Source organism: Coturnix japonica, chromosome 1, assembly GCF_001577835.2.
Source record: "Coturnix japonica isolate 7356 chromosome 1, Coturnix japonica 2.1, whole genome shotgun sequence".
NCBI classification, from domain to species: domain Eukaryota; kingdom Metazoa; phylum Chordata; class Aves; order Galliformes; family Phasianidae; genus Coturnix; species Coturnix japonica.
The window spans coordinates 104,033,277-104,046,162 of NC_029516.1; the positions used below are offsets into that span (position 1 = coordinate 104,033,277).

The window sequence follows — 12,886 nt, forward strand, 5'->3', positions numbered from 1 at the left end:
GAGAAAGCGAGATTGGAAACATTAACATTGTTTGGTTCCTGTTTCCAGGGCAGTATTCCGAAGGTTGCTTGGTTTCCTGGGGGATGGGTGAACTGAGGGAAAAGCTGAATGATACTTGGGGAAAGATCACGGAGCTTGTAGAACAGTAACTTGAACTGTTAATTAGCTGATGATACACTAATCACTTCTGCTGAACCCTTGTCTTCTTTCCCCTTTGCTGCAGGCCAATAACAAGCCCGAGATCGAAGCAGCCTTGTTCCTGGACTGGATGAGGCTGGAACCACAATCCATGGTGTGGCTGCCAGTGCTTCACAGGGTGGCTGCTGCCGAAACTGCCAAACACCAAGCGAAGTGTAACATCTGCAAGGAATGCCCCATTATTGGATTCAGGTACAAACTAACTCCCTTTCTACATTGTGTACCACTGCTTGGTGGACAGGTAGCTCTGCTTGATCCCAGGCAAGTCATTCTCTGTGTGTTGTTGAAGTTAAAAAGAGTTTTGATGGATCATGAGGGAGAGTAATGCTTAGACTGGGTAAAATGATGCAAAAGCTGAAAAGCAAAAATCACTTACCTGTTAAGATTCCACCCTTCCTCCGTATTCTGCCCTTCCAGTCTTTCTGTGCTCCAGCCAGTTTATTGGCAGATTGCACAACTAACATGATTTGCTTTAGATTCAGTCTCTTACATATGCAGCTTTATTTTCTGAATTGGGTCTCGGTGAACTGGTTTCTATTGTGGCATAAAGCAAGGAGTGGCTTGAAATTTTCCAAACGTAAAGATGCTGTGCATTTTTCAGAGAAGGAATGTGGTTGGTGGGATATTAACAAGTATGCTGGACATGTTGCTAATCTATTTAACCATCTGGATCAACATTGTGGTTACTATAGCAATGAATAAGGCGATGTGTTGTAAAATGGCCGTGTGCTGGTATGCCTGTTGAGAATCCACTTAACAGCTAAGTAAATACTCACTTTCAATTATGCCTAGACTTGTTTTATCACTTCTTTTCCTAATAGCTGCTTTGCATGGTTTCTGTCCTTGTTCCTGATCTTCTTCTACTTTTGGTGTTTTTCTTTCCATCATATCATGATGTTTACAAAGACCTTTTTGAAATTTTAGTTCTAAAACCAAGATATTGAATAGCAACAAACAATACCACATAGAAAAGCCATCATTTCGCTCTAGCATGTGAGAGTATGAGTGGGATTTTTTACACCTATAATGGGGTAGCCCTTTCTCCTATACATTTTACAGGCAGTGAGAAACAAGGGAGATAGTGAAAGTTCTGCTTTGTTTTGAGTCCAGGTTTTTCTTCAGCTGAGCTATTCGTCACATCTTGTAAACTCATCCCCTGCTTTTATTCTTCTTGGCTATTGAAACTGGAGAATGATAAGTATTATTGAAGAAGAGCTAGGGATGGGATGTGATGAGTTCAACACAGTCACAAAGAAAAAGCTTCCTGTTCCAGTGACAGTTCATGAAACTACTGAATTACTCTCACAATCTATATAAACAGCTGGAGACTAGTGGATGGAATTGGAAAAACGCAGCACTTGGAAAATCAAAGGATACCAATTGTATGAATAGTGTGTAGTTAGAATCAGAAAAGTGGAGGGTGGACACTGGAGCTCTGTGTTTCCAGTTTTGTCTGATCTCATCTGCCCCTTAAATTTATATAACAATTCTATTCTGATAGTCTGTCTATTGGAGATTTTTGTCTCTGCCTTTGCAAGTCATTGAGACCCTGTTTACACATTCAACAAAAAGATACTGTGTTGGACGGCTTTTAGAAAGTTAATACTGTGAGCCTCAGTACACGTAAAACAATGTTCTTTTGAGGTTATTGTGACAGAACTGCTTAGTGTATTTGGAACAAGAAAACCCTTATGCCTCCAGCTCTTTCAAGCACTTCAGTGCAGTGGATACAAGTTAGCTGTCTCATAAAGCTGATGAGATTAAATAATGGCCTTAAAGTGCATTCAGTTTTTGCATGGATGGCATTCTATACATAAAAATTGTATTTTGACAAAGATGCTGGAGCATGAGCAAATCTCTGCCTTCAGTCAGCATTTGGGCTTGCTGATGGTGGCACATGTTGAGGAAGGCATTACTTACCTGAATTCTGTTTGTTTAAGAAATTCTGTGTTTGGCATCATGTCACAGACCAAAAGGACTGAAATTAGCATTACAGAAAAAAAAAATCTTGGTGCTGTGTTTTGTGTGTTATGAGAGAGAGTCATTTGTAGTTAGAGCTCTGCAGCACTGCCCACTGTTAGCAGTTTTGTGACACAGAGGGATTCTTTTAGAAAGTGATTTGCTAAGCATCTCTGCTTTGTTGCTTTGAGGCAGCAATCCCGTCCCTCAGACAGGCCCTGTCCTGTACTGTGTGCTGTGGGACATCTCAGGGAAGAGCACTTAATAACTCAGAATGCTCCAAAGGCTCACATGAAGTATTCATATACTAAGCACTGAAGCTGTGTTTTTTTCCCCCTCTTCTAGGTACAGAAGCTTAAAGCACTTTAACTATGACATCTGCCAAAGTTGCTTCTTCTCTGGCCGTGTTGCAAAAGGTCACAAAATGCACTATCCCATGGTGGAATACTGCACACCAGTAAGTAGCTGTTTTACTGACCCTTACTGCTCATGGTTAAGTAGAAAGGAAAAGCTTTGTTTGCAGTGTGCAGGGTAATAAAGCATTTGGGTGGTGTTTTCCCTCTGTAATGAAAATACCTTCTATAGTCTGTATACTGCTTTATAATGCTTAGTAAAATAGTTGGAAGTAAATTGAAGTATCATCATTTGTACAGTGCTCTATCGTAATGTGTTACTGCATGCTATTGATCTGCTTCATGTTCAGTGCCATCCATGTATCCCTCAAGAAGGTTGTGGTTTGCACAAACATACTTCTGTCTTAGTCATAATATTTTCTCCCTATCCCTGTGAGACTTTTTTTTCTTTCCCCAGGAAGTTTGTACTTGTTTTCCCAGCAACACTACAATTGCATCTTTAAATTCTTCACTATTTAGTAGTACTTTTTTATTTTATGTTGACTAGAGAATAAAACATATAGGGGAAGCTCTTTAGAGTAGCAAATTAGGTTTCATTTCTCAAGACTGGAGGGTCTGTTCAGTGCAGAACATAGAATCATAGGATCACAGAATAGCTCAGGTTGGAAAAGACCTCAAAGATCATTGTGTCCAACAACAACCTAACCATACTACCCTAACAGCCCTCTGCTAAATCATATCCCTGAGCACCACATCCAAAGAGTTTTTAAACACATCCAGTGATGGTGACTCAACCACCTTCCTGGGGAGCCTATTCCAGTGCTTAACAACCCTTTCTGCAAAGGAGTTTTTCTGCCCTGCCTTACACAAAAACATCACTTTTGCATAAATGTTTCTTTTGTTCAAAGCAGCAGGCAAAGAATACTCCATACTAGCTCTTAGTGTATCCCTTTCTTTCTGGCCTCTCATGACCATGGCAGATGGCCATAAATTAGAGAAGCTCTCAAGCTGTCCTTTCACAGTACAGCATACCTGAACTGTCAGCTGTCTTTGCTATTGTGTGTGGTGATCCTGAAGCATTCCACATTCTGGATTATTTTCCTAACGTTATAGAATAGTCATTAGTCTTGTACCTTTGTCAAATGTAAGTGGTGAAAATAAAGCATTAAAATGAAGTACAGGCCAGCTATGTGAGCAATCTTTACATCTTAATCCAAACAAAAAGGCTTTGGTAAAATGAAGCAAAGACTTCTAGCTTTTCTTAGAAAGTTAGGAAAGACAGAGAACAAATACCTAAAATGAGAGCAAATACAGTGCTTTAATTTAGTTTGAATTTGTGTATGTTTTAGATTATCAACTTTTACTGTAGCATTCAAATCGTACCATTTAATCCAAATCTCTGCAAGGGGAAGCCAGCGTGTTTTTGTTTACTATTCATCAGCATTCACTGGCTGGTGCTTTTCAGCATCACTCCCCATGGGATGAAGTTACTGGGAGGTGTGATTTACCTGAGCTGTTACACAGGTCAGATGGAAACCTTAGCAATTCTGAGACGAGTCTGAACAGACCTCTCCACTGCAAGCATTCCTGCAGTAAACTCCCTTGATCCCTGCCTCAGCCCCAGCCCAGTAGCTGCCCACAGTACTCCTTCCAGTTGAACTGAGTGCATTCTTGCTGAGTCAGCTGCTGGTTTGTTCTGCAGTTTGCCACTCTTATTCTTGTTAAAAAGCATTGTGGAAGATTGTGAGTAGTGCAGGGAAGGCACAAAACAACATCTAGCTGCTATTTTCTTACCTGGTTCATGAGATGTGTTTAGAGGAAGGTGTGAGTAGGGAGAAATGAAATTGTGTGGTGAGATGCTCCCACAGCCTGAAGCAATTCAGTGCAACACAGGCAGGGTCCTACGGGTTCCTGTTCTCCCTGACAGTGGAGGATACTGACAGGTTTAAGGAGAACTTGTAACAGCATCCAGATTGCTGAATCAGAATAAAGCAGCATTTAAATACTGTAAATTTTTTGGTGAATTCTGTACTCTGGCAGCCAGTGCTAATGTGCCGTGCCTGCCTGTACCAGCAGTGAGCTGAATTAGAGTAGGATTACCTAGGGGAAAAAAAGTGAATGCAACACACAGCAAGTGCTGATCTTTTTTTGTGCTGCGTTAAAAGTAAACCTTAGTACTGCGTGACTGAAGAAGAGATCTACTGAAGCTATTATGTCTAGTAAGTAATTGTTTTCAAAATGAGTGAAGAGTCTTGCAGATGACAAAGAACTTTTTCTTCTTCCTCCAGACAGATCTCTCACCTTAGATTGCACTTTGGCAGAGAACTTCCAGGAAGTTTTGGAGCACTGCAGCCCTCAATTCTCCTGATGGGGAATTTGAGAACTCATGCAGAATGTCCAAGGGGCATGATAGCTTCTCCCTTACTGCAAAAGGTGGAGGCAGATTGAGGCCACGGTAGTTCCTTAGTTTTCATTTAGACAGAAAAACTTCAATAATTATTCCTGTAAGCAACACAGCTGGATGTCTTATTCAAAGAGAAGTGACTTTTAAAAAGGTTTCAAATAAATAACAAGCAGAAGCACTCTTCAAGACTGAGATTTAAATGTAGGGTCATATTTCTGTTTGAGTTTAACACCAGCACACAGAAAAAAATTACCTTGATAGAATTGAGCATATCCAATTGAGATAATTTTCTATAGCTAGTGTTTAAAATTGGTGCTGAGGTCTGGAATGAGGAATTGGGAAGAGACTTCATTAAGCCAAACTGCAAAATGTCAAATGGTTGTGAGTTCTGCTTTTGACAGGAGATAGCTTTTGTTTTGGAATATGCTAGACCCAACTGCCTACATATTGCTTTGATTTAAGAGAAATAGGTTGCTGAAAGTTAGAGATTGAAAATTCCACTGTTTCTTCCTTTCAAACCAATTCTGCTGTGAATTTTGTTATGTATTCTGAAAATTGTGTAGCATAAAACTTCTGTGGAATAAATCAGGAAGTGTGGATGAAAATAGGTTCAGTCTATCAGCTTGTTCAAGTAGTAATCTTTATTTATTTATTTACTTATTTTATTTTGCCATTCCTGTGCTCCTTGACATTGAAACTGGATCACAGGAGAGGTTCTTGGTGTTTCAAGTTGTCACTGGAAGACATACTTCTTGGGATGCTTGTAATACCAGCTTTCAGACTAGATCAGGATATTTCCATGCAAGCACATTGTTTTGCTGCGTGGCTGTCTTGGAAAGTTCAGGAGAGATAATGTGTCCCAAGAAGGTCAAATCAAGGAATGTTTTATTACTCTTTGGGCCTAAAAACACTTTCAATCAAATTACAATCAAATGCAGTTAAAAGTGTTCACACTGAAAATACACACTAGAAGTGGGCAAAGCAGGAATAATGTTTATAAATGACACAAGTCAGCAAAATGAACAGAAAGCTGTGCTTAATCTGTTTGTACCAAGACTAGATATCAAAAGATTTCCCAGCTGAATTACTCTAACTGGTCTCATGATGCTGACCTTGTTAAGGATTCTCACTGTAGGATTGCAACTAGTGTTCAGGGGAGGGATCTCCTACTTTTACTGCAGACCACATCAGTAAATGCCCTTTCCAGAGTCCTCTGGCTGGTTCAAATATACTTAATCTCTCCCTTTCTTTAATTCAGGTTTATTGAAATATTGCTAAGTGTTATCATAGTTTCTTGGAAATATGAATGCCACTGTACTGGCTTGTCGGTTCTGATGTATTATTTCTCTACCAGTCATTGATCACACTGAATTTTCATACAAAAATGCCTGGAAAGAGAGTCAAATTCTTTCCTGCTTTACATGAAGCTTATAGGTATCTTCAGTATGGGAAGAACATTTGTCCTTTCTGTTAATGCATCTCAGTCTTTCTGCAAATTATTTTTTAGAGCATGCTTAATTTTTCTACCTGAGCAATCATTAAAAATAGATACATCTGTGTATCAGCAGCTCCACAAAAGTGGGCTTGACTGATGGATCCCAGCACCTCCTTCCTTTCTGAAATAGAAGGCATAGAGCTCATTATAAAATGTCAGAAAGATTAACTTTCCCTCATTTCTTTCCTTCAAATTAGATACACTGAAGAAGTGATATCGTTATGTGGGTCAGGATGAACTTAATTTACTGTAGAAAAGCAGTATTTCAGGGTCAAGCTTCTCTGTGAGGTGTAAAAAGTGGAGTGCTGCCTGACTAATGTAACTGAAGTCTTCCATTAAAATTCTTCAGAAAATTGTCTGACTCTTAATCAGGCTTGCAAGAAGTGTTACATCTTCACAGCAGACATGTTTGAACTCCTTATGACTCATTCTGGTCTTCAGGAAACTAATTGCACTTTGTGCTCCTCTGTTGGTGTCTATAAGAGAAAGGAGGCTGAGTGCAGGCAATGGAATAGAAGACTTTCTGTAAATTGTACTCTCCTCAGGTTATCGATCTTAAATGCCTCTTAGCTTCAGATTAAGCAGATGCAAGAAGTAGTAACTGATGTAAGAGCTTTCAGCAGCTCTTACCTGCTTCCTGTTTTTCTTTGATCAAAATATTAATGGCAGAAAAGAGTGAGAAGGAAAACTGCAAAGAAAAAGGTACCAGTATTGCCCTGGCTTGCATGGACTGACAGATCCAGGAGGTGGAAGCAGTGAGCATACAGCAAGTGTCAGGATTCAGCCAGTCAGGCAGGTGGCAGGTCCCACTAAGCAGCCATGTACCTGCTGTTGCACCCATTTTAGTGCTGCACAGGAAGTATGTGGAAAGTCCCAGGTCGCATGAGAAAATGACTAATTCTCATTTAATTATTTTTTGTCCTCTTTAACTCATTGAGAAGAGGCATGAGTCTGTCATGGGTTATGGAGCTTCCCCTTTCCTTCTTCCTCCCCTCTAGCTGTGCTGTTTTGTAGTACATTTTGATGTGACTAATAAATACAATGTATGGTTCTGGAGGCCAAGTCTTTGGCAACCCTACTTGGTGTGGCTCCAAAGCAAAGGAAGGGACAACCAAAAGCAATAACGTCTCGTGAAAAATGATTTCACTGTGATTTGTGGCTTTCAGACAACTTCTGGAGAAGATGTCCGTGACTTTGCCAAGGTACTAAAAAACAAATTTCGAACAAAAAGATATTTTGCAAAACACCCGCGAATGGGCTACCTGCCTGTGCAGACTGTCTTGGAGGGAGACAACATGGAAACGTGAGTAGCTCTAAAGTTTCTTAGTAGCAATGTATTTGGTATGCTCTTTGAGCTTCCCAGCTGGTGCCAACTCCCTTCACTTCCTACACGCATAAAGCCTCATTCTTTCTTTCATTTTTTGTTAACCACGGCTGGCAGGAAAACACAAGCTGGAGTTCCAATTGCCATTCCTATTATATGTTTACGTACGCATCCTTACAGACTCTTCCACTTCAGTCAGTAAAAAAAAAAATGCTTTCTGACAGCCTTATAAATGTTTAGTTTTGACACGGCTCTTTGGAAACTGATGATCTCTTCATTGAATTTTTATTTCCTTCCAAATAGGTATTTTTTAATTAGTTTTCTGTTTGCAAGCTTTTCTTCCGGTCTCTTCTCACCCTGTAAACTTAGTCTTATTAAATGACATTGAAGTAAGTTGTGGGGGGAAAAAAAAAAAGCGATAATACACATGCAGAAACTGATGAGTAACCCATTCCCCTTTGTTGGGTTTTTTGTTGTTGTTATTTTGGTGGGTTTTATTGTAAGTTTAATCACTTAAATTTAATGGCAATTGCACACAGCTTGTCCTCGCTCTCTCTTTTTTAATTTTAGATTTTTATTTTTTTTTTCTCTCTTTTTGGTTCTTTGCTCTCCATGATCATTCATGTTGGTCTATTGGATTTCTGTTTTTTAGTTGTTGTGATTTTTTTATTTTTTTTTAATCTTTCTGTAATTATTTTGCTGCTGAGTTTCTTCTGCCTCTCTCTTCACCTCCTCATTTTTTGTCTTGCAGTCCTGTTACTCTGATCAACTTCTGGCCAGTAGATTCTGCGTGAGTACTTTTGCTGAAGTGTGCTGCTGCTGCTACTGCTGCTGCGTTCCCTCACTTTTTTGTTTGTTTCTTTGTTTGGTTTTGCATAAGTTCATTTCCTTCTTTCTTTATAATATTCTTTGGTACACTCTCTAAAGGAATGTTTTGATCCCAGATGAGGAGAATGGGATAAATCCAGGAACTTCCAGCAATCATGAAATGTGTTCTGTATACTCTTCCTGGACTGTGTATTTTCATGGAATTAACAGGGATTTTGGTACAGTCTTACTAATGCTTATGAGAGTTTGTCATTTCAAAGCCTGTGTTTCTGAATGTGTCAATCCCTCTATGTGTATACAAAATGCTTTTTGAAAGATACGTATTGAACGGATTTAATTCAATTTCAGGAATGATACTGTTTTGTAGATAAAGCTATAATCTTGTTTATTGCACAACCATGCACACCTGCACACTCACATGCCCCAATTAATCCAGAACTCACTGAACGTTTTACTATGTTTTTGTTTTTTTTTTAACATGCGATTTGTGAGGGCAGGTTGAAATGGGGAAATGTTTACTGTATATTTTTTCAGAAGTTAAAAAAGCAGGGTTTTTCAGTTGTGGATTGAACTTTTGTTCTTGCATCATTCTTGCACACGCATCATCTTACTGCTGTAGTAACACCCTTACCATAAACTAAAGATATATCTTTACCATTGTGGCATTTGCTGCTACTAGTGTTACATGGAAGATTTCAGAACAATGTTAAATAAGGTTTATTTTTAATTCACAAATCGATAACAAGACTAATAAATAGAATTTTATATATTTCCATATGGTGAAATGTATATGGCTTGCACCTTCACTGATTTTTTGGTAGAATAAACAAGAATGAAATGAATACATTGGAATACTGATGTATAGTTTTCATTTGGAGCACAGACCACTGGGAAGTCAAACACAGTGCTCGTCCTCTAGGAAGTTTACTTTGTGTAAACAAGAAATGTATATTTCTGCAAACCACATATGGTTAAGGATCTACCCACAAAGCTGCCAGAAGGCTGAATCCTGACTGAAATAGAGTGGCTTTGAACTTTAAGGGTGCATTTGCATTTATAAATGCACATGGGGTGATTGCAGCATATTGTATATGAAACTGTCCATAGATTCCTTACCCTTTAGAACAAGAAGTTAAAAGTAACCATTTAAAGAATGCTTGGATAATACGGAATGCCATTGCTGTGTCTGACATAACATGAAATTAAGCTGCCATAACGTGCTTGTTTGTAAGGCACACTGCCACTAGTTCACTTACAATAATAACTTCACATATGCCAACACTGATAGCATCGCACCTAAGATTTAGTGTTGAATACTACAGGGAGCTAAATGTGCGTGTAATATTTAAGAAAGCTTGGGAGATGCACAGAGACAGGATTTGGATGGAGAAAGACCAGCACCTTTTATTAGACCAACTCGTCTTCCTGGAAACGGTCCTTTCTTTTGGTCTGACAAGAAAACAGGAATTTTTAAAAAAAAGAACAAAAAACAGAACTATTGGCTGGAGGGAGTTGCTGTTTGTTCTGCTAGATTCATTCCTTTCTTTATGCTAGACCACCAGGGTCACAGCATAAGTTACTGAACTACCAAGCTTTAAAGCTATTTTTTCAGTTACAGGGCTCACTGCAGCTTTGGCAGGCAAACATACTACTATGGTTTTCATTGCATTTTTTTTGTATTCTCATACCAGTTTTTCAGTTTTCTTCAGAGTGATGCAGAAAAGCATAACCTGACCAAATTCAAAAGCACTGTGGCTATTCTGGCACTAGCATACGTTATGATATCTGAATTCATTTATAAATATGTACATACATATATATATATGTGTTGCTACAAGTAAGCGATTCAGGTCACATATTATCCAGCATTTTGCACATATGTATTCTGCTTGCCAGGCATTAAAGGGGCAGCTTACAGCTTTTTATGAGCATTTTTGTCTTTTTACTTGGACTGTGGACTCTTAGTGGCACAAAAACAATTTACTTGATTCTGCTCTTTTAAGAGCCATTAACTGCAGTGCTGGATAGCACAAAAAATGCCCTCCTCCTGTCGGCCAGGTTTCCACAAGTGCAGGGAATTGCAGGACGAGGTGTTTGCTGCTCAATTACCACTTGACTTGAATGGAATTCCTCAGACTACTGCTGCAGACACCAGCTTGAGAAATACAGCTGTGGAGCCCTTGTAAAAGGAATGACTATCTTGGTTAAATATTGGCTGTTTCTCGACCTTCTCACTGAATGTTCAGACTGATTACATGAGCTGATTACATGTGCTCAGAAGGTGAGGCCAGTGAGCTCTTGCACAGATGGTCATCTAAAACTGTGTCTGCAGCAGCCTGCAGTGCAGCACAGCTATCAGCTATTCCCAGTCCTTCTCAGGTACTGGCAAAGGTGTACCTCTGAGCTGCATAATTTAACCTGAAAACTGCATCCCAACAGGTTTGCTTTAATAAGCAAAGTTTTTAAAATCTGAGTGGAGTAGATCTTCATTGCAGTATGTTCTGAAGCAGAGGCAAACTTGGAAGTGTAGACTTATCCCATGCCTACAAAGTTGGCAGAGAGGCATAGGAAACTCCAACACATTACGCAACACTGGGCTGTCTTTAAAAAAAAAATAAATAGCATATTGCACACTTTGTTCACTTCTGAATGTAAAGCCTAGTTTTGAAGCAGCAAGTATGCAGTTACACAGTCAGGCAAAGCTTTCACCTTGTACTACTGCCAAAAGACAGACATATTGCTTCTGTTCCTCCTCTGCCCAGTTGGTCCCAGACAAGTGCTGCCATCTCCTTTGTAGTGGTACAAATGTGTGAAATCACAGAGTAAAAGGGACCAGGAGAACAATCCAGTTCCAAACTGAAGCTGCTTTTAGTACACATTTCCTAATCCACAAACAGTACTAGCAGCAGCATTTGTGTGTGCATTGAAAACAAGACCTCTTCTTTCATTGCTAGTGCCAGCGTAGGTCAGCCGGACATGTACTGCCTGTCTAACAAAAAATGAGAACATCATTTTGTCAGAAAGTAGTTACTATTTTGCTTGATAATCCACACAATCTAGAGAAGTTGTATCCTTTCCTCTCTCCCCTTCAGCATTTAAGTTCTTATGCAAAATACTATGCAAAATTGCAGGCAAGTAGTTTTCCATTTGAATGAATGTCTGTTTTACCAAGAAACGCTGAACTGAGTATTTATCCACTGGCTTTCTCTGGTGTAATTTGAATACGTAGTGGGAAAAATTACATTTGGAGGCCAAAGCTCATTTCAGACAAAATGAGATTCACGACACTTGACCCATAATAACTTAAAGAGAAAAGCCTTCCCATTCTTTGAGGCACTGGCTGTTTTGTATGGCGCATATCATTCTATGAATTCTGAAAAATCCTAATATTTCTAAAGCCTTTCGCAGGCTGCTTATGAAACTGGAAAATGACCAATAAAGTATAATGATCTCTTAGCAGATTTCCTGTAGGATGATCAAGCTCTAGCACAGAAGCATTAAGCATCATGAGATTATTAGTTCTGTTTTATAACTGGTAAATACAAAACAGATTTTTTCTGCATTTGAGATGTAGTGTAATGCCAGTTAGGCAGAACCAGCCCAACCCACCATGTCCAACAACTGAACATGAAGGGAAGACACTTCGTTGATCAACAGTCCTAAAAGGAGTTGTAAGAGATGGGAATTCAGATCCATCTAAAATAAGGGATTATTGTACAATCTGGAAAGCTGCATCATGTTTTGTTGTTTGAGTACCTCCTGCCACATGCAGATAGGCAAAGCCCACATGGCAGTCAGAGTGCTTCCTGCAAGCACGTGTTTCTGAAGTGCAGAGGTGACATTGTCCTGACCAAGATATTCTCCAGAATCAAGACTGAACAAAACTCGTCACTTTTAGCAGTGTGTTAAATGCTCGTTTCAGCCATCTAATGTTTCTGGCTGCTGGTGGAGTAGCATGTGGAGGCTTTTCTAGGTGAAACATGCTACTGCTGGGTTAGGGACCTGCTGTGGGCAGTGGGGAGGCAGTGGAAGGGCTCCAGCAACACCTGACAGCAGGGCCTTCAGAGCGGGCCTGGAGCCATGAGCCAGGCACAATTACAGATAGAGTAGGCAGGTGTGAGGGGAAAATGAGGGCAAGGGCTCATCTACAAATCTGGAAAACGATTTTTGGGGGGTTTGTGTGAGGAGTCTTTGCAACAGATGGATTGCCAAATGGTGAAAGTGCTTTGTGTGGTACCACAAAACACCACGTTCCGGCTTGAGGAGGTGCCCGCCATGCGTGGTCACAGTTACAACGTGCTGTTTGTCAAACACAGTGTAAGCGT

The 12,886-nt window shown here is 39.7% G+C and overlaps 1 protein-coding gene across 25 annotated transcripts in view; it reads left to right on the forward strand.

Moving 5' to 3' along the window:
* DMD (dystrophin) overlaps nucleotides 1-12,886 on the forward strand; it is a 1,014,969-nt gene that overhangs the window by 969,758 nt on the left and 32,325 nt on the right. For 20 of the 25 annotated variants that reach the window (XM_015884249.2, XM_032449414.1, XM_032449390.1 and 17 more), the window contains 4 exons: nucleotides 224-390; nucleotides 2,503-2,614; nucleotides 7,576-7,712; nucleotides 8,485-8,523. In XM_015884249.2, coding sequence (XP_015739735.2) covers nucleotides 224-390; nucleotides 2,503-2,614; nucleotides 7,576-7,712; nucleotides 8,485-8,523 — 455 coding nt within the window. The remainder of the gene's footprint in view (nucleotides 1-223; nucleotides 391-2,502; nucleotides 2,615-7,575; nucleotides 7,713-8,484; nucleotides 8,524-12,886) is intronic. The other 5 variants (XM_015884262.2, XM_015884204.2, XM_015884222.2 and 2 more) reach the window with 1 other exon arrangement.